Below are 24,741 nucleotides of genomic sequence, written 5' to 3' on the forward strand. Positions count from 1 at the left end.
AAATTTCAGGGATTTGAAATGTTTATGAGTTAAAACTAGATTGCCAAGGATGGTTGTTGAGGACTTCCCTGGTGGTCCGGTGGTTAAGGCTCTGCGCTTCCACTGCAGGGGGCGCGGGTTCTGTCTGGGAAGTTCCTCATGCCGTGAGGTGCAGCCAAAAAAAGAAAAAACAACAACAACAAAGGATGGTTGTTGAGAGGTGACATCTTTGACCAGTAGATTTTTAGTCTTATTAGCTGTATAAGCGGATGTGTGTACACACAGTTGGTGTTAAAAACAGCAAGAGGGTTATGAGATTCAGAACTAGGTTAGTTAGAATCAAAATCTGCTTTGGAAGCCGGGGCAGTTTGCTAAATAAGTGATGTATTGGAGACATAGTAGACTATAATTAACTTCTTTCACCTCTGCTAATAGATAAAAGTAGTTTCTTCAAGGACATAGAAATGCTGTGAACTTACCGTAAATATGCTGTGGGCACAAAAAGCCAGTTAGAATTGTCACGTGAATATGTTCTCTTAAAAGGGAGTTAGAGGTACTTCCCTGGTGGTCCAGTGGTTAAGACTCTGCACTCTCAGTGTGGGGGGCCGGGGTTCGATCCCTGGTCAGGGAACTAGATCCTGCATGCATGCTGCAACTGAAGATCCTGCATGCTGCAACTAAAGACCTAGGGCAGCCACTAAATAAATGAATATTAAAAAAGAAAATAAAACTATTAAAAAAAAAAAGGGAGTTAGAAATGAAGTATCTTGGAAAGAGCTCTGGCCTGGGTATCAGATGCCTGGGTTCTGGTTCCAGTTTAGATTCCAAGAAGATTAGTGATCTGGGATTAAATTTGTTTCCCATGTCTCAGTACTCTCCCTTAAAATCAAGAAATTTGAATAACTGATTTAAAAAATCTGTTCCAGCTATATCAATTTTTGCATGGCCTCATCCAGTTCCTTGGCTTCAAATACCATATACAGAAAGTCCCTGAGTTAGGGTGGTTTGACTTACAATTTTTTGACTTTATGGTGATGTAAAAGTGACACATTCGTGGGCTTCCCTGGTGGCTCAGTGATTAAGAATCCGCCTGCCAACACAGGGGACACGGGTTCAAGCCCTGGTCCGGGAAGATCCCACATGCCGCGGAGCAACTAAGCCCATGCGCCACAACTACTGAGCCTGTGCTCTAGAACCCGTGAGCCACAACTACTGAAGCCCACATGCCACAACTACTGAGCCCTCGTGCCATAACTACTGAAGCCCATTCACCTAGAGCCCATGCTCTGCAACAAGAGAAGCCACCTCAATGAGAAGCCCGCACACCACAACGAAGAGTAGACCCCACTCGCCGCAACTAGAGAAAGCCCGCGCACAGCAACGAAGACCCAACGCAGCCAAAAATAAATAAATAAAATAAATTAATTAAAAAAAAAAGTGACACATTTGTTAGAAACCGTGCTTTGAATTTTGAATTTTGATCTCTTCCTGGGCTAGCCATCTGCAGTATGATACTCTCTAGTGATGCTGGGCAGTGGCAGAGAGCTGCAGCTCCCAGTCCATGATGATCCACTTAAAACCGTTCTGCTTTTCACTTTCAGTATAGTATTCAATAAATTACATGAGATATTCAACACTTTATTATAAAATAGGCTTTGTGTTAGATGATTCTGCCCAACTGCAGGCTAATGTGTGTGTTCTGACACGTTTAAGGTAGGCTAGGCTAAGTTATGATGGGTAGGTTAGGTATATTAAAATGCATTTTCCCCTTGCAGTGTTTTAAATTTACGATGGGTTTTATCAGGATGTAATCCCATCCTAAGTTGAGGAAGATCTGTATTATACATTCTATAAAGTGCTTATGACCCTTATCTCTCCAATCTCTATTTCTCCTTTGAACTCCAGACTCATATATTTCCTTTCAGCCATTATCTCCTTCTGGATATCTAGTAGGCAGAAACACTGATTTTCTCTCCTTTTCCCACCAAATCTGCTGCACCCAGGCCTTTTTCATCTCCACAAATTCACCACAATCCAGAGTAGCTCTGTTCAAAACCTGGGAGTCATCTTTATTCCTCCCTTACCCTTGCAGTTCACATCCATTTTATCAATTAGTGTTTGGAAAGCTGCCTGTGGAATACATCCAGAATCTGACCACTTGTCAGTGTCTCCACACTCCTTACCTTCAGCCCACATACAAGCAATTTACAATGGCTCTCATACCTGACCCTCATTGGTGTCCATTCTGTCATATATTGGCTCAGGCCTTCCTTACCCTTGGCATGGTCTGCCCTGCAGCCACAGGTGGGCAATAAATCACAGAGGAAGAGCAGAAGCCAGTCTTAGAGTCTTAAACTCGTTGGTTTCATTTTTAAAAAATTCAAATTTATCGAGGTAAGATTTACATACAATAAAACACACCAATTTAAAGCATACAGTTCAGGGAACTCACTGGCAGTCCAGTGGTTAGGACTCCACGCTTCCACTGCAGGGCCCCGGGTTGGGGAGCTAAGATACCGCAGGCTGTGGGGCACGGCCAAAAAAAATAACAATAAAATAAAAATAAAGCGTACAGTTCAATGAATCTTGACAAACATCCATGCAATGACTGCCACAGTCAAAATATGGAACTTTTCTAACATCCTTATGTGTAAGGACATAAAATAGTACAGAGGCACGTAAAGTAAGTGAGAGCCTGTCCCCAACTCCTTTACAGCTTTCTGCTAAAACAACTGAACATTGCAGCGTAAGTTCCACTAGGCGAGTCGTTCTTCGCCTTGACCAGACTGTACTTCACAATCACCTGGGAAGCTTTAAAATTCCCAATGCACTGGAAGCACTCCAGACCAATCAAATCAGAATATCAGAATGGAACACACGCATCCGTATATGTATTTTCAAGCTCCCAAGCGCAGGCAATGTTGAGAGCCATTATCTTGTGTAACGTATTTTTAGCTCTTCGTCCTCTTCACCAAGTTAACTCCTACTCAGTCTTCAAATCATACCTCAAAGTTCACTTCCTTAGGGAACTCTTTTTCTGAACCCCTTTCCTATGGTAGAATCTCTTTTCTGTTACATTACATCTGCTTATGTTTTTGTTAATGCCTATATCTGCCACGAGATTGAAAGCTCGTTGGAAGGTAGAACATGCCTGACATGTAACAATATGTTTAAATGAATGCATGTAGAAATGATGAGAGTGAATGGAGATGTTTGTAGCATCGCTTAGATGTCAGTACACTTCCTGGGACAGCTCGGGGTTGCTTATGGCGTTTCAGTGCCCGCTGTAGGAAAGACCCTCCCAGGGCTTGCATGGCTGAGGCATCACCCTCTACCTCACCAAGCCTAGGGGGCTTCCGCGGCTGTGCAGGGAAAACCCGGCCGAGGCAACCTCTTTAGGCGCAGCCGGCACTGTGCGGCCTCCAGCCGAGAGGGGGCGCTGTGGAGCGATAGCCGCTTCCGGCCCGCTTTTTCCTTCCTCCTGCCGCTGGCGCCAGCACGTCCTGTTTTCGTTGGCCGCGTTCGGATGGTGCCTGCTGCTGTGGCTGCTGCAGCTTGTTAGTGCTGCTCCTCGCCCGGCGTGCTGAGGGCTGTGCGGCCTCTTACTTTGTCCGGTTCTCCTGCGCGTGGTCCCGAAGGGCGCCGCTTTCCTGCGGCCTGCGGCATGGGCCGGGAGTCACGGTGAGGCGGCGCGCTGGGCGTGCGAGCGGGAGAGTCTCTTCCTCAGGCGGGAGTCGAGGTGGCCGCAGGGTCGGGCCTGGCTCGGTGCGGCCCCACGTGCGGCCAGCGCTGCCCGCGGCTACTGGAGGGGCTGGGGGACCTCGGCTGAGGCAGTGGGTGTGCTTGGGTCGGCGGCGGGCACAGGGTTCCCTTGCACGGCCATCGGCCGGTTCGAGTCCTTGGAGCGGGAACACACCTCCGGGACTTCGACTACATCCCGCCATTTCCGCGGAGCTTACCCGTATAGCCTCAGTCAGTAGCGATCCCAGTTAAATTTCTCACCACTTCGCGTTTGCAACATTTCTTTGGCCCCTGTCGCTCTCTACTTTAGTTTTTTGTGCGCGTGTGGTATTTTCTTAACTGAAAGGAGCGTGTGGCCAAACATTTTTACATCGCCTACTATACTACGTGACTAGGTTTGTTTTAGGCTACAATAAATGCTTGTTGCATGGGCATTTATTTCGCACATAGATTTAAAATTTCTTTGTTATGTGTTTTTTATCCTTTTTAAACTGAGAACTGGGAGGTCTTATTAGAACTCTGATATCTCTTCAACATTTCAGATTGTTACCTGGTTTGGGACCTTGAGATTTTTATCTTAAATGTGCGTATTTGCTTAATGTTTAGCTGTGACTGAAAGATCATTTATATCTAGGATATAAATAATAAGTAAGTAAGGTAATAGTAGTTTACTGAGGTATAATTAATATTCAGGGAAATGGACAACGCTTAAGGGTAGAGCTTGGTGAAATTTAGCTCATATATAAGCCGTGTAACCATCACCTGGATAAAGAGTATTTCCATAACTACAGAAAATTCGTGTAAAGGTCATTTAAATCTCCGTGAAAGCATTGCTGTTCATCTGGCCACCCAGACCAGAAACCTGGAAGTGATATTTGTTTGACTGGTTCTTCTCTCTCGCTGCCTACATCCAGTTAGATACTGCACCCTGTCACCATTCCTGCTCTCCCTGACTTAATTCAGGCCCTAATCATTTATTACTCAGACTGCTACACCTGCCTCAAGTTATCTTCCTCTGATCTTGCTCTCCCAGTTGATTCCACACTGCAGCCAGAGTGACACTTGTGAAATTAACATAAGATTATGTCATTTCCTTGCTTTCATGTCTGTTGGTTCTTACTGCTTCCAAGATGAAGTGAGACTCTTCAGCACAGCCTTTAGGGCCCTTCCCAGGAAGGTCCTTTCCATCTCTTCGGCCTTCTCCCCCACTTCTCTGCCTTGCCTTGCTTGTGTACTAGATTTGCTGTTGCACTTGACATTTAATTAGTCATTAAAATGTCCAGATTTTGACACTTCTCAACAACTCTACACATGACATTCTGATCCAAGCCAACGCTGTCTCTTACTTGGACGATTGCTGTAGCATTCTACCTGTTTTCCCTGCTTCTGTCCTTGCCTTTCTTTGGTTTGTTCTCCCCTCAGCAGCCAGAGTAATGCTTTAAAAATAGTAGGGAGGTTATGTCATTCCTCTGCTTAAAATCTTCCAGTAGCTTCTCATCTTTTCTCAAAGTAAAAGAGAAAGTCCTTATAATGGCATATAAGGCTCTCCACATTTGGCTACCATGCTGTACCTCTGACCCCATCTCATGACACTTTCTCTCACTCATTCAACTCCAAGCACATCTGGTTCCTTGCTGTTCCTTAAACACACCAATCAAGGTTCCTTTTCAGGGTCTTTGCACTTACTGTGCCTTTTGCCTGGAAAGTTTCTCCCTCACATATCTCCATGGTTCCTTCCTTTACTTCCTTTAAACCTCTGAAATGGCACTTTATTAGTGAGGCCTTCTCTAATCACCTGGTGTAAAGGAGCAAACTTCCTACCTCCCACTGTCTCTCTTTTTCCTTTACCTTCATCTGTTTTTCTCCGTAGCACCAAATACATATTGTATACTTACTTCTTTACTTGCCTGTCCTCTCTTCCTTTACCAGAATGCAAGCTGCTTGAGGCCCAAAGGCAGGAACTAGGTCTCTTTGGCTTACTGTCCTTCCTTCTTTTCCAGGACAGTGTGCTGTAGCAGAAGAGTTCATTCTTTCCCCCTAATTTTAAAAAAGTTTACGTATAAGAAGTCCTTTCAATGTTTAATTTATCTGCTGAGATTTTTTTTAGAAAATAATAAAATAAATAAAATGTAATAGAAGCTGTGTTTGCTAAGCTTAATCTTTAACTTAATAATCTAGCCACTATCGGAAGCGATCAGCATCACGGGGACGCTCTGGAAGTCGATCTAGAAGTCGCTCACCCTCAGACAAAAGAAGTAAACGTGGAGATGACAGAAGGTCTAGAAGCAGGGATAGAGATAGAAGGAGAGAGAGATCTCGTAGCAGGGATAAAAGAAGATCTCGGTCAAGAGACAGGAAGCGTCTGAGGTAAGACATTAATCTCCACAGGACTCTTGTTAAATTGGACCTTCTCAGCTAAATCAGGCTTCTTCAAAAATTTTGGACTAGAATTTAGTGGCCCTTTTGCAGGCCCTCTGCTTTACCCCAGCTTGTTTGATTAGGTACAGAAGTGATTTGCCTAGAACAAAAACTTACAGTATTTTTTTTTTTTCCCTTTCCACTGTCATTTTCAAACAGTGAAGTAAAAGCTAAGGTAATATGCCATCAGGGGGGTTCTAGTCTAATCCTGTCCCAAGAAAGCTGACCCCTGTGTTCAGAGCAACCGCTAGAGCCGACAGGAGAAGGAAACAGGGCAGAGCCATCTCCATACTCTGTTTGAAACTATTTTAAAGAACTTTTTTAGATTTAACCAAAGAACATCCTAATTTTTTTAAACTTGATTAAATATTCCATGGTACCACCCAAGCAGCCATAACTTTTCTGGAGGTAGAAAACAGTCTCTAAATAAAAATAATCTTCCCCACACCAAAAAAAGATTTCTAATAAAGTTTCTCATTAAAATGGGAAAGAGGACAAGGTTATACAGGTGCTGTGAACTGATCACAGAAAGAACTTTGACTTTATCTTTTTCAGACCTTGGAAGGAGAGATTGCCTAAGTGTCACCTGGTACTTAGGGAACATACTTACCCGTTACAATGTGGATAACGCTAACTTATTCAATTTTATATTATGAGGTACCAGGAACAGTTTCATACAATTCAGTCAAGTACTTGTTAAGTGAAATTGGTCATTTAAGATTTGGCCTTTGACTTTTTGGTGTGAAAGAATCACAAGATTTTAGAGCAAGAAGGATTTTGAGATTATTTGGTGAAGTCTCCATATTTTACAGATGAGGAAACTGAGACCCAGAGAGTTGATCTGCCCTATGTATGTCACTAATTAGTAGCACCAGGGTAGAAATTCTTATCTCTTAATTTTTCATATCTGTGATCTTTCCACAGCCCCATTCTGCCCATCCTTATACTTAGGTTTCGGCTGTCTTTGAAATTTAGATTTTCTGCTATAGGTCATAAATTTCAAACAGCTCTTGTTACATATTTCCTCTGTTTTTCACCAAACATCACTTTGAAATTAGTATCATTTATTTCATTGACCACTTGTAAGGAATGGCTTTACTTGTTCCCTGTTTAGCTGATTTGATAGTTAATTGAAATCTGTCTTTAATAATGGTAATAATTAAGAAGCTTCTTTCAACATGAGGCAGAACCATGGTCTGAAGTAGACGTTCCACTTGGTCATAGAATAAATGAAGTGTCCCCTTTCAGGCGTTCCAGAAGTAGAGAGAGAGATCGAAGTCGAGAGCGAAGAAGATCTCGAAGTCGAGACAGGAGACGTTCGAGGAGTAGAAGCCGCGGCCGGAGATCCCGATCCTCCAGTCCCGGCAATAAAAGCAAGAAAGCTGAGAATAGGTAGGTTGGGAACTGACTCTCTTCCCTACAGTTTTTTAAAAAAATCTTTATAAATACTGAATTTGGCTGCTGCCATTAGCTGTTAGCTGAATTATTTCAATAGGTTATAAAGCTTGTAATGCTTTTAGAAAATGCTAGATTCTATTAGTTTTAACACTCATAATGCATTGTTCTTTTATTTAATATCTGCTATTAATGGTCAGAAATGCATTTTGTATACATCTTTGTGGGAACTATGTTTTTTCCTTTGAAATTATTTTCTTGGCATTTCCGATGTTGATTGACAAATAACTTTTTTACTCATGGTGTGTATTGCTGAATTGCTATTCATAATGGGTGAACTTTGCTTTTGTAAGTTAAATGTACCTGTTTCCTTAAGATGTTAGTACCATTCAATTTTGAGATATTATTTATGTCTATTAGACATAATACGTTTACTCTTTTTGTTTCTCTTGTTAGTGGTTTGTTCTTTGCCTATTATTGTTTCTAAAGTGGTGTCATGGGATGTATGGATTTGTTCTGTGTTCTCTGTTTTCTCCATATTAGTTAATGAGGATTTTTGCCATGTCATTTATTATACTTTATAAATTTTACTTTTATTTTGTCAAGGTCAGTGTAATAATGCCCATTGGGATTATTTTAAATTTTAAAATATAAATGCAGAGAAATGAGTGAAATATAAACATGCAGCTTATTAAATAATTATAAAGCAAGATCCACGTAACCACCACCAAAGTCAAGAAATAGAACATTTTCTGTACCCCCGGAAGCCCTCCATTTCCCTTCTCTAACCCAGCTCCCTCCTTCCCTATATAAAATCACTCCTGACTTTTGTGCTAGTAATTTATGTCCTGATTGTTTCCTTATAGTTTTACGACCTGTGTGTATAACTGGAAAAAGAATAGTCTAGATTTATATGTTTTTTTTTTTTTTTTTTTTTTTTTTAGATTTATATGTTTTTAAACTAACTTTACATGAATGAGTCTTGTCTTCTTTTGCGTTTTTGCTCAACATTGAGAGTTATCTGTGTTGCTCATAACAGTAGTTTATTTTTATTGCTGAATATTATGCTGTGGTATAAATATACCACTATTTATTTATCCATTCTACTGAGATGGATGTTTGGGTTGTTTTAACTTTGGGGCTATTATGAACATTTTTGTATATATATCCTAGTATACGTGTGTATGAGTTTCCCTTGGGTATATAACTAGGAGTGAAGTTACATGGTCATAGAATAAACATAGCTTCATTTTAACTAAGTAATCCGAAATGCTTTCCAAGGAGTTTATACTAATTATACTTCCAGCAGTATATGAGAATTGTATCCCTCCATACCTTTGCCAGTATTAGGTATTGTCAATCCTTTTAATTTTTGTTTATTTGTTAGACATGTAATAGCAATATCATTGTGGTTTTAATTTGCATTTCCTTGATTACTAATGAAGTTGAACACTTTTTCATGTGGTTCTTGGTCATTCAGATTTCCTCTTTTCTAAAGTACATGTTTAAATGTTTTGCTCATTTTCCTATTGGGTTGTTTCTGTCGTTAAAAATTGATTTATAGGGGGTTTTTGTTTTTAAATATTTTGGATAGTTGTTTTTTGTCATTTATGTGAGGGGCAGATATATTGCTCTGGTTTGTCTTTTTACTCTGTAATGATACTTTTGAGGGACAAAGACTTAAGAAAGAAGAAACATGCATAAAATGAAGAAAATTAATAAGATGATAGAGGAAAACCTGACAAGGCAGTGTGCAAAAAGAAGATTATAGGCTATACTCAGTCTAAACATAAAGGATTAGCATGCTGCTTTTAACAATATATAAAAAAGATAATACAATCATAAACTAGTTGGATTTATTCCAGGAATGGAAGGTTAGTTTAACATTGGAAAATCAATCAGTATGGTCCTCTACATTAATAAGATTCAAGGAGAAAAGTCTTGGTTATCTAAGTAGATTCAGGAAAAGCATCTTATTAACTTCAACATATATTGATGTTTAAAAGTTCTTAGCAGACATGAATAGAAAAGTATTTGATAAACTGATTATAAAATTAGGAATGCAATGAAAAATATGAAAGTGAAATTAAGAAAACACTCCCGTTTACCATTGCAACAAAAAGAATAAAATATCTAGGAATAAACCTACCTAAGGAGACAAAAGACCTGTATGCAGAAAATTATAGGACACTGATGAAAGAAATTAAAGATGATACAAATAGATGGAGAGATATACCATGTTCTTGGATTGGAAGAATCAACATTGTGAAAATGACTCTACTACCCAAAGCAATCTACAGATTCAATGCAATCCCTATCAAACTACCACTGGCATTTTTCACAGAACTAGAACAAAAAATTTCACAATTTGTATGGAAACACAAAAGACCCCGAATAGCCAAAGCAATCTTGAGAACGAAAAATGGAGCTGGAGGAATCAGGCTCCCTGACTTCAGACTATATTACAAAGCTACAGTAATCAAGACAGTTTGGTACTGGCACAAAAACAGAAATATAGATCAATGGAACAGGATAGAAAGCCCAGAGATAAACCCACGCACATAAGGTCACCTTATCTTTGATAAAGGAGGCAAGCATATACAGTGGAGAAAAGACAGCCTCTTCAATAAGTGGTGCTGGGAAAATTGGACAGGTACATGTAAAAGTATGAAATTAGAACACTCCCTGACACCATACACAAAAATAAGCTCAAAATGGATTAAAGACCTAAGGGTAAGGCCAGACACTATCAAACTCTTAGAGGAAAACATAGGCAGAACACTCTATGACATAAATCACAGCAAGATCCTTTTTGACACAGCTCCTAGAGAAATGGAAATAAAAACACAAATAAACAAATGGGACCTAATGAAACTTAAAAGCTTTTGCACAGCAAAGGAAACCATAAACAAGACCAAAAGACAACCCTCAGAATGGGAGAAAATATTTGCAAATGAAGCAACTGACAAAGGATTAATCTCCAAGATTTACAAGCAGCTCATGCAGCTCAATAACAAAAAAACAAACAACCCAATCCAAAAATGGGCAGAAGACCTACATAGACATTTCTCCAAAGAAGATACACAGATTGCCAACAGACACATGAAAGAATGCTCAACATCATTAATCATTAGAGAAATGCAAATCAAAACTACAATGAGCTATCACCTCACACCAGTCCGAATGGCCATCATCAAAAAATCTACAAACAATAAATGCTGGAGAGGGTGGGGAGAAAAGGGAACACTCTTGCACTGTTGGTGGGAATGTAAATTGATACAGCCACTATGGAGAACAGTATGGCGGTTCCTTAAAAAACTACAAATAGTACTACCATACAACCCAGCAATCCCACTACTGGGCATATACCCTGAGAAAACCATAATTCAAAAAGAGTCATGTACCAAAATGTTCATTGCAGCTCTATTTACAATAGCCAGGACATGGAAGCAACCTAAGTGTCCATCATCGGATGAATGGATAAAGAAGATGTGGCACATATATACAATGGAATATTACTCAGCCATAAAAAGAAATGAAATGGAGGTATTTGTAGTGAGGTGGATGGAGTTAGAGTGAAGTAAGTCAGAAAAACAAATACAGTATGCTAACACATATATATGGAATCTAAGGGGAAAAAAAAGGCCATGAAGAACCTAGTGGCAAGACGGGAATAAAGACACAGACCTACTAGAGAATGGACTTGAGGAGATGGGGAGAGGGAGGGGTGAGATGTGACAGGGTGAGAGAGTGGCATGGACATATATACACTACCAAATGTAAAATAGATAGCTAGTGGGAAGCAGCCACATAGCACAGGGAGATCAGCTCTGTGCTATGTGACCACCTAGAGGGATGGGATAGGGAGGGTGGGAGGGAGGGAGATGCAAGAGGGAAGAGATATGGGAACATATGTATATGTATAACTGATTCACTTTGTTATAAAGCAGAAACTAACACACCATTGTAAAGCAATTATACTCCAATAAAGATGTTTAAAAAAAAAAAATTAGGAATGCAAAGGGCATAAACACTTTTGAAGAACAAGTTATGAGGGCTTGCACTACCAGGTATCAAGACTTGTCATAAAGTTATAGAAATTAAGAGTGTTGCTTTATTGTAAGGATAGACAAGTAGATCACTGGAACCATATCAAGAACTCAGAATCAGATCCACACATATAAGGTCGTTTGATAAATGACAGTGGTGACATTGTAAATAGTAGGAAAAAGTTTTTCCAATAAATGGTGTTAGGGACATTTGCTGTCCTTTAATAAAATAGGACCGGCTACTTCATTCTGTGCACAAAAAGCATTTCCAAACAGATTAAAAACCAAATTAGATGGCAAAGCTATAAACTTTAGGAGTTTGTACTAGAGAATATCTTCTTTACCTCTTGAGTATCTTCATCAAAGTTGGAAAAATTTCTAAGATGCTTTAAAAAGTACCAATCATAAAGGAGGGAAAAAGGTCGACTAATTTGATTACATTACAGTTAAGGGATTTTATTCATTATTAGATGCCCTAAGTAGGGTCAAAATGCAAGCCTATTGAGATTTTGAATATTATTACATATATCAATTGTCTTGTAGACTATTAATGTCTTCGTGTATTTCTCCATTTGTTAAATTTTAACTTGTTATTTAAATTTTGTAATTATTTTTATATGCTGGGTCCAGTTTTCCTTTGGTCAATTTCCAGATATCTAATCATATTTGCAGTTAGTGTCATGGGGATTAATTCTTCATTTTATTTCCAGAGTGTTTATATATATATATATATATATATATATATATATATATATATATATATATACATAAAAATTCAGTTGACTCTTGGAAGTTTATTTCTTACATAAAGAGTAAAATACAAGTCTAAGTATTCTAAAATTAATGTTTCCAAAAACAAATAGATGATGTCCCTCTCTTTCTCTCTCTTTTTTGGTAGGTCTAGGTCCAAAGAGAAAACAGATAGTGGGGAAAGTTCTAAAGAGAAGAAAAAAGACAAAGATGACAAAGAGGATGAAAAAGAAAAGGATGCCGGTGTATGTTTACTAACATAAGTAATCGTATAATATCAAATTTGTTTCTATAGTGACAAATTCTTGTTTTTTAATGCTGTGTGTTTTATTTTTAAGTAAATGATAATAGATTTGTAAAATAAACAGGTAAAATAATAGTTGTCCCATGAGAAAATTTTTCAGAAAAAAGTTGCATATCTATACAAATTATCTAATTTTATGTGCAAAATGTGATCGTACTATATGCACTATTCTGTGCCTTGCTTTTTGTCACTTTTAAATTATGAATTGTTTTATCAATATATAAGGTCTTAAGAGTAATAAGTAGCAGTATACGAACTATCTAACGTAAGAAGTAGAATGCCTTTCTGTTTTCATTTGTTAAATATTGGATATCTTTCTGTAGCTGCATACAGAGGTAGAGCTTGTTGTTTGTAATGCTTGCATAGTGTTTTGTTGAAAAAAGGTAGATGGATATTTAGTCTGTCTCCAGTCTGTAGTTATAAACAATGGTATATTAATCCTTGTACACATGTGTTTTGTGAATATAGTGTAGGGTAAATTGGTATCAGTGAAATAAATGACTTTGTCAATGGGTATATATATAGCTTTCCCTCGGTATCCTGGGGGGATTGGTTATAGGACCCCTGCAGATACCAAAATCTTCACATGTTCAAGTCCCTTATGTAAAATGATATAGTATAACTTACTCATATCCTCCCCGCATACATTGTCATCTCTAGATTTCTTATGATACCTAATATGACGTAAATGCTGTGTGAATAGTTGTAAACATAATGTAAATGCTATGTGAACAGTTGCCAGCATGGGGCAAATTCAAGTTTTGATTTTTGGAACTTTCTGGAATTTTTTTTCCTGAATACTTTTGATCCACAGTTTGTTGAATTCTGAGGATGTGAACTCACAGACACAGAGGGCTGGCCATATACATTTAACATTTTGATGAATAGTATCAAATTGCTCTCCAAAAAAGGTGTATAAGTTTTATGATTTTAGACATATGAAAATGTCTGTTTCTTCACATTCTTGCTAACATGGGTATTTCAAAATTTAATTTTTGCCAGTGTAATTGGTTTCTTGTTATTTTGAGTTGCATATCTTTAAATATGAGTAAATATTTTTAAATGCTGTGAACATAATGTAAACTAATAATTAAATAAGGTATTTTAAGTTTATTTACTATTTGCACTTTTCTTTGAATGCCTAGTCATATCTTTTGCCCATTTTAGAATATATTATAGCTTCACCTTTTTTTCTTTTTTTTTTTGAGTTCTATTTGTTTAGTGGTTTTTTTTTTTAAGGGACCTGCTTTCTGAGCAGTGTATCTAAGAAAAGATATAACACAAGAAGTCTGGGAGTCTGGTTTCTGATCTAGTTTCTACTAGTCTTGAATGAGTGGGTGATCTTGAGAAAAACATAAGCTTTCTGGGGCTCATCTTCAGAGAGGATGGAATTATTATAAAGGGTATAAATTCAGGAGCAAAGCTTTTTGTTTGTTTAAGAAATAAACTTATTTTAAAAATACAAACATAATATAACCGTATTATAAAATACTTGGAAAGTCAGAAATAATTCTCTGTAATCCCAGATGCCCAAAATGCCATCATCATTATAATTTATTAATATTTTCTTTGACTTTTATACATGTGTATTTCCATACCTACCTGTAAGGTAGCGTGTCTAAAATTTTGATTTCTATAATGCTTAATCTTTAAGTCCCTGATTATGACTGTGCAAATGATTTGCTCTCTCCTTTTAAGAGTAGTATTAATAGTCTTGATACAGGCTTTAGAATGGCTGTTCCTAGGAAACCTAGACCTAAAGACTAAAGATCAAAACTTCTTAATCATGTTGATAAATAGCTTTCATTTACTCAGTAATTTGTAATAGAAAATTGCTTTTCATGGAGGCAATCTTGGAGGAGTTTGCAGGATTTAAAGTTGAGAATAATAACTAGAGCACTTTGCTTGCTAGTTGATTTAGTTTCCACTTAGAGGGAGAAATTGAATTCATGTGTGCATATTGCTTGTAACTAAAATGAGATTAATTTATGGTGTTTGAAGTCTGTCTGCTTTCTTAGTTGAAGATGCTTTTTATTGTGATTTCATTTTGCTAGTTTATTCCTGAATATATTTAAAAGATGTGTGATCTAAATCTGGTCTAAGTTTAGGAGTTTTGTGTACATCTATTTTTAGGAGTTTTGTGTACATCTATTTTTCCTTTTTTTATACTTTGGAGAAGTTATCTGGAATGTCACTTAGAGTAAAATTGATGATCCTTATTTCCCTCTCTCTACTTCTCTTTTTTTTCCCCCAAGAACTTTGACCAGAATAAGCTAGAAGAAGAAATGAGAAAACGAAAAGAAAGGGTAGAGAAATGGCGGGAAGAGCAACGTAAAAAGGCCATGGAAAACATAGGGGAACTGAAAAAGGAAATTGAAGAGATGAAACAAGGGAAAAAATGGAGTTTAGAAGATGATGATGGTATATTCATTTGTTAGACTAATAGACTATATAACAATTCATGTAGAATATTCTAGAATTATGAGTAATAGACCATTTTTATTGTGGAAAAATATACATGATGTTTACTATTTTAACCATTTTTAAGTGTACAATTCAGTGACAATTAAGCACATTCACAGTGTTGTGCAGCCATCACCACTGTCCATTTCCAGAACTAAACAAAAACTCTGTACCTCATTCAACAATAATTCTCCATCCTGTCCCCCTCCCCCCCATTTCTGATAACTTCTAATCCACTTTCTGATTCTGTGAATTGCCTATTTTAGGTACCTCATAAAAGTGGAATCATACAATATTTGTCTTTTTGTGTCTGGCTTATTTCACTTAGCAAAGTGTCTTCAAGTTTCATCCATTTTGTAGCATGTATCAGAATTTCCTTCTTTTTTAAGGCTGGATGGTATGACATGGTACATATATACTGCATTTTGTTTACCTATTCATCTGTTGCTGCATATATAAGTTTCCATCTTTTAGGTATTGTGAATAATGCTTCTATGAGAATTGGTGTGCAAGTATCTGATTGAGTCCCAACTTCCAGTTCTTTTGGGTATATACCTAGAAGTGGAATCACTAGGTTCATTTTGAGATTTTTAAATGCCCCTTTTAATGTTTACATTAAATTTTAAGTTGTATAGTAGTGTTTGGTAAGGATCACTGATTTTACCTTAGAGTGGAGAGTTAGGTGCTTATGGGCATAGTCAGTAAATAACTCTTTAATTTTTTACTTCAAATGTTAGTAATGAGGGTAAGTTAAGGGCATGTTTTCAAGTCCCTCTGATTTTTTCATAAATTATAAGAGAAACATTTCCCCTCCACATCTGATATTGATGTTTAAGATTTTAGTAAAGTGGAAGAGTGTGAGATATTATAGGAAAAGGGAATTTTGCTCCATTTTCTGTGAAAATTCCTGTGAATTTTTCATTTTCTGTGAAAGTTGAACTAAATAGATGAATGGATTGTACCTTTAAGTGGTGATGGTATCTTAGTTATGTAAAAAACATTAGATTGTCTTTAATTAAGAATGTGCTATTATTTTTTCTTTGTGTGATTTAAAGAAAGATAATTGCAAGAAATAAACATACCATTTTAGCAGACAGAGTTTTTAGTTCTGCTTCTGCTAGTGTAGTTGTAAAACAATACCGGAGATCCATTTTTTAGACATATTAGTCTTTCTTCCTCTTTTCAGTTTAATAATTTCTAATTTATTTCTTTTATTATTAGTATTATTCAAAACTAATACCTGCTGGATTTAAAACCTTGCCAGTGTGAGTATTTGAACTGCGTTGTGCCTGGGTTAATTGGTAAGGAAGGTGTTTGGGTAGTAAGAGAAAAGGCTTTAATGGGGGGGGCAGTGTGGTCTCATTGTGAAGTATTTCCTTTTGAAACACAAATTCAAAGAAAGTGTATTCTGATATTTTAGATGATGAAGATGATCCTGCAGAGGCTGAAAAGGAAGGAAATGAAATGGAGGGTGAGGAGTTAGATCCATTAGATGCTTACATGGAAGAAGTGAAAGAGGAAGTAAAAAAGTTTAATATGAGAAGTGTGAAAGGTGGTGGGGGAAATGAAAAGGTATGGAATTTTCTCCTATTTTTAAAAATTTACATTCCTAATTGGGTAACTTGAATTCATTGTTGCATTGATCTACTACTGACATGCATGGCTTTATAAAGTTAATGATTTTGTTTCCTTCCCCGTCTCAGAAGTGTCAATACTTTTTCTAAATAGCAGAGATACTAGTGAATTTTAACTGCAAATGTTCTTTTAGAAGTCACTGTTAACTACCATCATCTTTGTTTAGTATTTTTTCTTACTTGTTGCCTTCTCAGTAGGTCCTCTTCAGTGGGTCCTCTTCAATAAGCCCCGAATAGGTCCTTCTCCAGCACTCGCATCTTTTATACTCCTGATCCTCTTTACTCTAGTTTTTCTTTTTCTTAATAGCATTTATTACCTTTTGAAAAATTATATAAATTAATTTTTTGTTGTGTTTATTGTTTGTTCCTTCTTCTAAAAACTTCCCAAGAGCAGTGATCTTTACCTTACCTGTCTTGTTTATTGATTTATCCTAAGGTCCCAGAATAGTATTTGGCTTGTTGAATGAGTGAAAAGTACCATTTAGTAGTATTTTTAAAATAAATTATATTACATAATATTATATTAAATTATGTATTATATACCACATTACCTATATATTAATGTGTTACAAAATATAATGCAATTGTATTACATTTTTTTAAAAAGTTTTAAAAAATATTTGCATCGGGTCTTAGTTGTGGCATGCAGGATCTTCGTTGCGGTGTGTGGGTTTCTCTAGTTGCGGTGTGTGGGCTTCTCTAGTTGTGGCGCGCAGGCTCAGTAGTTGCGGCATGTGGGATCTTAGTTCCCCGACCAGGGATCAAACCTACATCCCCTGCATTGGAAGGTGGATTCTTTTTTAATTTATTTATTTATTTATTTATTTATTTATTTATTTATTTATTTATTTTTGGCTGTGTTGGGTCTTCATTGCTGCATGTGGGCTTTCTCCAGTTGCTGCGAGCTGGGGCTACTCTTCGTGGTGGTGTGCGGGCTTCTCATTGCGGTGGCTTCTCTTGTTGCGGAGCACAGGCTCTAGGTGCGCGGGCTTCAGTAGTTGTGGCGTGTGGGCTCTAGAGCGCAGGCTCAGTAGTGGCTCACGGGCTTAGTTGCTCCGTGGCATGTGGGATCTTCCCAGACCAGGGCTTGAACCCGTGTCCCCTGCATTGGCAGGCGGACTCTTAACCACTGCGCCACCAGGGAAGTCCCTGGAAGGTGGATTCTTAACCACTGGACCACCAGGGAAGTACCCACACTTTTAAATTCAAGCAAGTCAGTAAGGAGAAAGCAGACTACTTTTTTTTTTTTTTTTTAATTTTAATTAATTTATTTTTTGGCTGTGTTGGGTCTTCGTTTCTGTGCGAGGGCTTTCTCTAGTTGCGGCAAGTAGGGGCCACTCTTCATCGTGGTGCATGGGCCTCTCACTATCATGGCCTCTCGTTGTGGAGCACAGGCTCCAGACGCACAGGCTCAGTAGTTGTGGCTCACGGGCCTAGTTGCTCCACAGCATGTGGGATCTTCCCAGACCAGGGCTCGAACCCGTGTCCCCTGCATTAGCAAGCAGACTCTCAACCACTGCACCACCAGGGAAGCCCCAGACTACTTTTTGTTTTTTCATTAGGTTGTCACTAACAACTAAGTTAATTCAAATTATAAATTGTGACAGTTATCATTGTGTTTCATTTGGTGTATAATTTGTGTTTCAACTTTACAATGTTTTATATTCTTTTTTTAGAAGTCTGGGCCAACAGTCACAAAAGTTGTCACTGTTGTCACAACCAAAAAAGCAGTCGTAGATTCTGATAAGAAGAAAGGTGAGCTAATGGAGAATGACCAGGATGCCATGGAGGTAATTCTTCATTAATTTTTATTTATTTATTTATTTATTTATGGCTGTGTTGGGTCTTTGTTGCTGTGTGCGGGCCTTCTCCAGTTGCGGTGAGTGGGGGCTACTCCCTGCTGTGGTGCACGGGCCTCTCATTGCGGTGGCTTCTCTTGCTGCAGAGCATGGGCTCTAGGCGCCCAGGCCTCAGGAGTTGGGGCTCGCGGGCTCTGGAGCACAGGCTCAGTAGTTGTGGCACACGGGCTTAGTTGCTCCACGGCATGTGGGATCCTCCCAGACCAGGGCTCGAACCCATGTCCCCTGCATTGGCAGATGGACTCTCAACCACTGCGCCACCAGGGAAGCCCCCTTCATTAATTTTTGACTTTGTTCGCGATACTGTCCTAGAAGTATTTATAAGAAAGCATTGATGGAAGTGTGCTTTTCAGTTACTCTTAGGAGAAATTCTTGCTATTCTCAACATTATTGTAGCCGAATATTCAAATTGGTAGAACATTCTAACATCTTTGACCTCTTGCTGTATGCCTACTTTTTTTTTTTTTTAATTGAAGTATAGTTGATTTATAATACAGTGTTAGTTTCAAGTATACAGCAAAGTGATTCAGATATATATATCTATCTATAGGTATATTTACATATATATACACATACACACAAACACATACCTATATACACACATATGTATATATATATTTGTTTTTTTAGATTCTTTTCCATTTTAGGTTATTACATGATATTGCATATAGTTCCCTGTGCTATACAGTGAATCCTTGTTGTTTATTTTATGTATAGCAGTTTGTGTCTGTTAATCCCATACTCCTAATTTATCCCTCCCCTTCCCCTTTCCCCTTTGATAGCCCTAAATTTGTTTTCTGTGTCTGTGAGTCTGTTTCTGTTTTGCAAATAAATTCATTTGTATTATTTTTTAGATTCCATGTATAAGTGATCTCATATAATATTTGTCTTTCTCTGTCTGATTAAATTCACATAGTATGATATTCTCTAGGTTCATCCGTGTTGCTGCTCAAGTGTATGCCCACTTTTTTTTTTTTAAATTAATTAATTAATTAATTAATTTATTTATTTATTTATTTATGGCTGTGTTGGGTCTTCGTTTCTGTGCGAGGGCTTTCTCTAGTTGCGGCAAGCGGGGGCCACTCTTCATCGCGGTGCGCGGGCCTCTCACTGTCGCGGCCTCTCTTGTTGCGGAGCACAGGCTCCAGACGCGCAGGCTCAGCAGTTGTGGCTCACGGGCCTAGTCGCTCCATGGCATGTGGGATCTTCCCAGATCAGGGCTCGAACCCATGTCCCCTGCATTGGCAGGCAGATTCTCAACCACTGCGCCACCAGGGAAGCCCTATGCCCACTTTTTGATTCCCCCTTGTCCCTCATCAGCTCATCCCAGACATAGAATAGGGAGAGAAGAAATGAAGTGACAGAATAAATTAAATTTTTTTCCTATTAGCACTCATTGTAAAGATTTATATAGAGAAAACTATAGGAAAACTTTATTAAAGCCGTGTTGAAATTATTTTTTTATTTTAGCTTTATATTGTTATTATAGCTTTCTATAAGGGCAAAGAAGAAATAAACTAAGTTGGAAAATTCAGAAAATAAAATAAAAGCCAAAGAATATTTTCTAGGAGAGGAGGATCTTTAAAACTAGGAATATTTCTTCCCATAGGAGAAAGTAGTAATGGATTTAGCTCTTAATTTTTCTTTTTTAATTGTAGTATTCTTCAGAGGAGGAAGAAGTTGATCTTCAGACTGCCCTTACAGGTTATCAGACAAAGCAGAGAAAGCTTCTAGAACCAGTGGATCATGGAAAAATTGAATATGAACAATTCAGAAAAAACTTTTATGTTGAAGTTCCAGAACTGGCAAAAATGTCTCAAGAGGGTAGAATTTTTTTATTCATTTATTGGTTATTGTGGGAACAGAGGGAGTACACTTCACCTTGCCTGCGAGGAATGTTGATAGGCCTGTGAGTTGATGCATGAGTAGGAGGAATTTGCCTGGCTTACCTGGAGAAATGAGAGGGAACTAGAAGGCAAGAAGTCATTCTAGAGAGTAGGACAACATCCACAAAGATTTGGAGCAGTGAAGAATTAGTGTGTTTTTGGAAACATTAAAAAAAAAGAGCAAAAATTAGTTTGGCTCATGTAGTTGATATTTTTAGCATTGAAAATACTCTTCATGTGAAGTTAGCAAATAAAATATTGTTAACCTTTTCTGATATTTGAGAGTTAGGAACCAATGTGAATCTGTGTGATATTGATAGAATAAGGATAATCTGGGCAACCCTTGCTTGAAGAACAAGTGGTTGTATTACTTGTCAATCATTGTTCTTTTATTGCTGGTTCAATTTAAGTCAAAATAAAAGCCAAATTGTAGAAATTGGAGTGTTTCTTTTGTTCCTAATTGGTTGCAACAGTAATCACTTTAGTTGTCTCTCTGAGCTGTTCAGTGCTTTGTCACGTAGCTTTTCTATGGAATTACCTTCAGGAGCACTAGAAAAGAATTGAAAATTCTTAATCTTACCATGCCTCATTGAAAAGTAGAAGGCACTAATAGAACAATATTTAAGAGTTTTTAATCTGGATTTTGTTTTGTAGAGGTGAATGTATTTCGGTTGGAAATGGAGGGCATTATTGTCAAGGGAAAAGGTTGCCCCAAACCAATTAAATCTTGGGTTCAGTGTGGGATTTCTATGAAGATCTTAAACTCTCTCAAAAAGTAAGTGTTCAGTGGTTGTCCACATTTTTCAATATCTTGCTACTAAAAATAGCCCTTTACACAAATAATTCCTTTGCTTACATTTTTACTCTAATGGAAAAACTTGATTTTTTTTCTTAAACAGTTTTATTGAGATATAATTTACATACCATAAAATTTACCCTTTAAGTTTACAATTTGATGATTTTTAGTATATTTATGGAGTTGTGCAGTCATTACCATAATCTAATTTTAGAATATTTTCATTATCCCCGAAAGAGGCCTGGATCCATTAGTAGTCAGTTTTCTCCTTTCTCCTCCACATTAGGCAACCTCTCATCTATTTTTATAGATTTTTCTATTCTGGACATTTCATATAAATAAGATCATACTAATATAGTCTTTTGTGACTGGCTTCTTTCAATTAGCGTAGTATTTTCAAATATTTCTACATCATCCATGATGTAGAATGTCTCAGTACTTCATTCCTTTTCATTGTATGGATATACATTTTGGAAAACTTTTACAGTTTGAGGGACCCAGAGATCACAGTTCTTACCTTGTCTTCCTTTGGTTTGCTTTTTAAGGCATGGTTATGAAAAGCCTACGCCAATCCAAACCCAGGCGATTCCTGCTATAATGTCTGGACGAGATTTGATTGGTATTGCCAAGACAGGAAGTGGAAAGACCATTGCCTTTCTGTTGCCCATGTTTAGACACATCATGGATCAGAGGTCATTAGAAGAAGGAGAGGGGCCAATAGGTACAATTCCTTTCATTAAACTATTTTTTCAGTTAACAACTTTGTTGTCAGTTAATCAGAAAGACCTGATGCTTTGTAATGTTAATTATAACAATAAAGATGTCTTTATGTACATTTCCTTTATAAATTTGGCACTTTGGGGCTGATTTCCCCTTACCAGCAGGTGGAGTGAGAATCTTCAGAGCTCTGGAGTGACATCTCAGAAGTACAAAAACAGCCTCTCCTGGCACAGCTCAGTTTTTAAACTCTGACTCGGCAGGTAGACTCCTCGTGCATCTATCTGTTTATTTATGTTGAGGTTTGTTCTTAGCCCATATCAATGGATCTATAAACTCAACATAGAAGATTGTAGGGAAGTGTATTTTTCTTTTCTTTTTTTTTTTGGCCTTAAAAGGCTGTAGTGCCAACATTTCATTCAGGATTAGGTCTTTAGATTCAGTTTTGTTGATTCATTTGGCAGAGATCTCTTCTCCAAATTTTAGTAGGGTTTTGGAAAGTTGTTCAACTCCTCTCTTGGCAACAGAGGGCACAGTATATTTCTCCTCTGTGTGTGCCCCTCAGACCAAGGTTGTTTCCGGAAGCCACGGCATGGCTCTTCAGCACAGTGAGTCACTTGATTATCTTTGCTCTGTGATTTGCAGTTGAGAATGATTTGCATTCTTTTCAACCAAGTATTTTCCTGATGGTTGAGTAAGGTATTTAACTCTCATTTATCTTCCTATAGCATGTTCTTAAAATCTTCTTAAAATTATCTTTCACCACAATCTCTGCTATTACAGAACTTTTGAAATAGGATTTTCAAAGGTGCATAAAACAAATTAAAACAAAAATTAGACTAAGATCTGAACTTGATTGCAGAGGTTAAATTTAACACTATAAAGCTTAGCCTCTCAAGAATTTTGGTGGTTAGGCTTTTGACATATTTATCTTTTCAGCTGTCATCATGACTCCAACTCGAGAACTGGCTTTACAAATTACTAAAGAATGTAAGAAGTTTTCGAAGACCTTGGGCCTTAGAGTGGTCTGTGTTTATGGAGGAACAGGAATCAGTGAGCAGGTAGTTATAAAAGGAACATTCCGTTTTTCCAATCTTTTTAAAAATTGAATGACTTAATAATGTAAAAGTGATTTTTTGCTTTAGTGTTTTCTGTATTGATTGCTTCTAAAATCTTTAAAATGAGGTGTGAAAATAATAGTAAGAATGAATTATATTAAAGTTATATTTTAGAATTTTTGAGCCATTTTCATATCTTAGCTTTCCTGTGCTTGTCTTTCCCCGCTCAAGGAAGCAGATTATTTTTTCCATTTTACAGATGTTCAGAAAGGTTAAGTTGACCAAAGTCTTTAGCTTAGTAAGACTTTGTCCTAGAATCTAGGTCTTATGATTCCTGGACCAACGTTTATTTTCTCTAATCTAAATGGCATCTTTAAAACGTGGTTTTCAGTGGGATGTATTAATATCAGAGTTTCATCTGCATTCTTAAATGATTTTAGTGAGAATTATTTAAACATACCTTCATTCACTCTCTTTAGATTGGCATTTCTCCATGTGTCTTCTAAAGAATGCTAGTCATCAGATATTTTGTTTTAACTAGAAGAAGGAAAAATCCTGGGTTCTGTGGTCAAATAAGTTTTGGAAATGTTGGACTATGCAAAGTTAAAATTTTCTTTCCTGCAAGACTTCTTAGTTGATAATAAGCTAATGTATATTGTGATGCTAGAAAAAATGGGATAAATTCAGTGGCGTTTTCTGAACATATTTAACCCCAAAACCCTTTCTGAGGACTTGTCTTCTCAGATTTTAGACACATCTTGGGAATATTCGCTTTTGTTATCCCAATGCTATTTTAAACACTTGAACTTAGTTTTCTGAGTTTATCTGTGTCAGTTTTTTTGGCCATAGCCTATAGTAAATACAGTTACAAAATAAGCTGGTACATGCATGCATATTTATATAGAAGTCAAACAAAGTTTTATGATGTCTAACAAAGTCTGGTGTTTTCCATTCTATTTCATTTTTATAAATTTATTTATTTATTTATTTATGGCTGTGTTGGGTCTTCGTTTCTGTGTGAGGGCTTTCTCCAGTTCTGGCAAGCAGGGGCCACTCCTCATCGCGGTGCGTGGGCCTCTCACTGCCACGGCCTCTCCCATTGCGGAGCACAGGCTCCAGACGCGCAGGCTCAGTAGTTGTGGCCCACGGGCCCAGCCGCTCTGTGGCATGTGGGATCTTCCCAGACCAGGGCTCGAACCCATGTGCCCGGCATTGGCAGGCAGATTCTCAACCACTGCGCCACCAGGGAAGCCCCTATTTCATTTTTAAAACGCAGGTTGTGACTTACTGATTTTGTGATTCACTAATGGAAACAAATCTCAATTTGAAAAACATTGATCTATCAAATTTCTTTTTTTTTTTTTTAATTTATTTTATTTATGGCTGTGTTGGGTCTTCGTTTCTGTGTGAGGGCTTTCTCTAGTTGTGGCAAGTGGGGGCCACTATTCATCGCGGTGCACGGGCCTGTCACTATCGCGGCCTCTCTTGTTGCGGAGCACAGGCTCCAGACGTGCAGGCTCAGTAATTGTGGCTCACGGGCCCAGCTGCTCCGTGGCATGTGGGATCTTCCCAGACCAGGACTCGAACCCGTGTCCCCTGCATTGGCAGGCAGATTCTCAACCACTGCGCCACCAGGGAAGCCCTCAAATTTCTTTATTTACTGCTCTCTCATATTCCTTTCTTGGTTTTGAG

General features: G+C 37.8%; 1 protein-coding gene across 5 annotated transcripts in view; it reads left to right on the forward strand.

Annotated features, from left to right (window-relative positions):
• The first annotated feature begins 3,480 nt into the window (after positions 1-3,480).
• DDX46 (DEAD-box helicase 46) overlaps positions 3,481-24,741 on the forward strand; it is a 63,025-nt gene continuing 41,764 nt past the window's right edge. For all 5 annotated transcript variants that reach the window (XR_009502393.1, XR_009502392.1, XR_009502391.1 and 2 more), the window contains exons 1-11: positions 3,481-3,660; positions 5,899-6,087; positions 7,387-7,530; positions 12,481-12,577; positions 14,892-15,057; positions 16,520-16,671; positions 18,410-18,523; positions 20,251-20,416; positions 21,133-21,253; positions 21,820-21,995; positions 22,931-23,052. Coding sequence is in view for 2 of the 5 variants with exons in the window: in XM_059917116.1 (XP_059773099.1) it covers positions 3,644-3,660; positions 5,899-6,087; positions 7,387-7,530; positions 12,481-12,577; positions 14,892-15,057; positions 16,520-16,671; positions 18,410-18,523; positions 20,251-20,416; positions 21,133-21,253; positions 21,820-21,995; positions 22,931-23,052 (1,464 nt within the window). In the remaining 3 variants the exon portion in view is untranslated. The remainder of the gene's footprint in view (positions 3,661-5,898; positions 6,088-7,386; positions 7,531-12,480; positions 12,578-14,891; positions 15,058-16,519; positions 16,672-18,409; positions 18,524-20,250; positions 20,417-21,132; positions 21,254-21,819; positions 21,996-22,930; positions 23,053-24,741) is intronic.

This window comes from Balaenoptera ricei, chromosome 3 (genome assembly GCF_028023285.1).
Source record: "Balaenoptera ricei isolate mBalRic1 chromosome 3, mBalRic1.hap2, whole genome shotgun sequence".
Taxonomy (NCBI): Eukaryota; Metazoa; Chordata; class Mammalia; order Artiodactyla; family Balaenopteridae; genus Balaenoptera; species Balaenoptera ricei.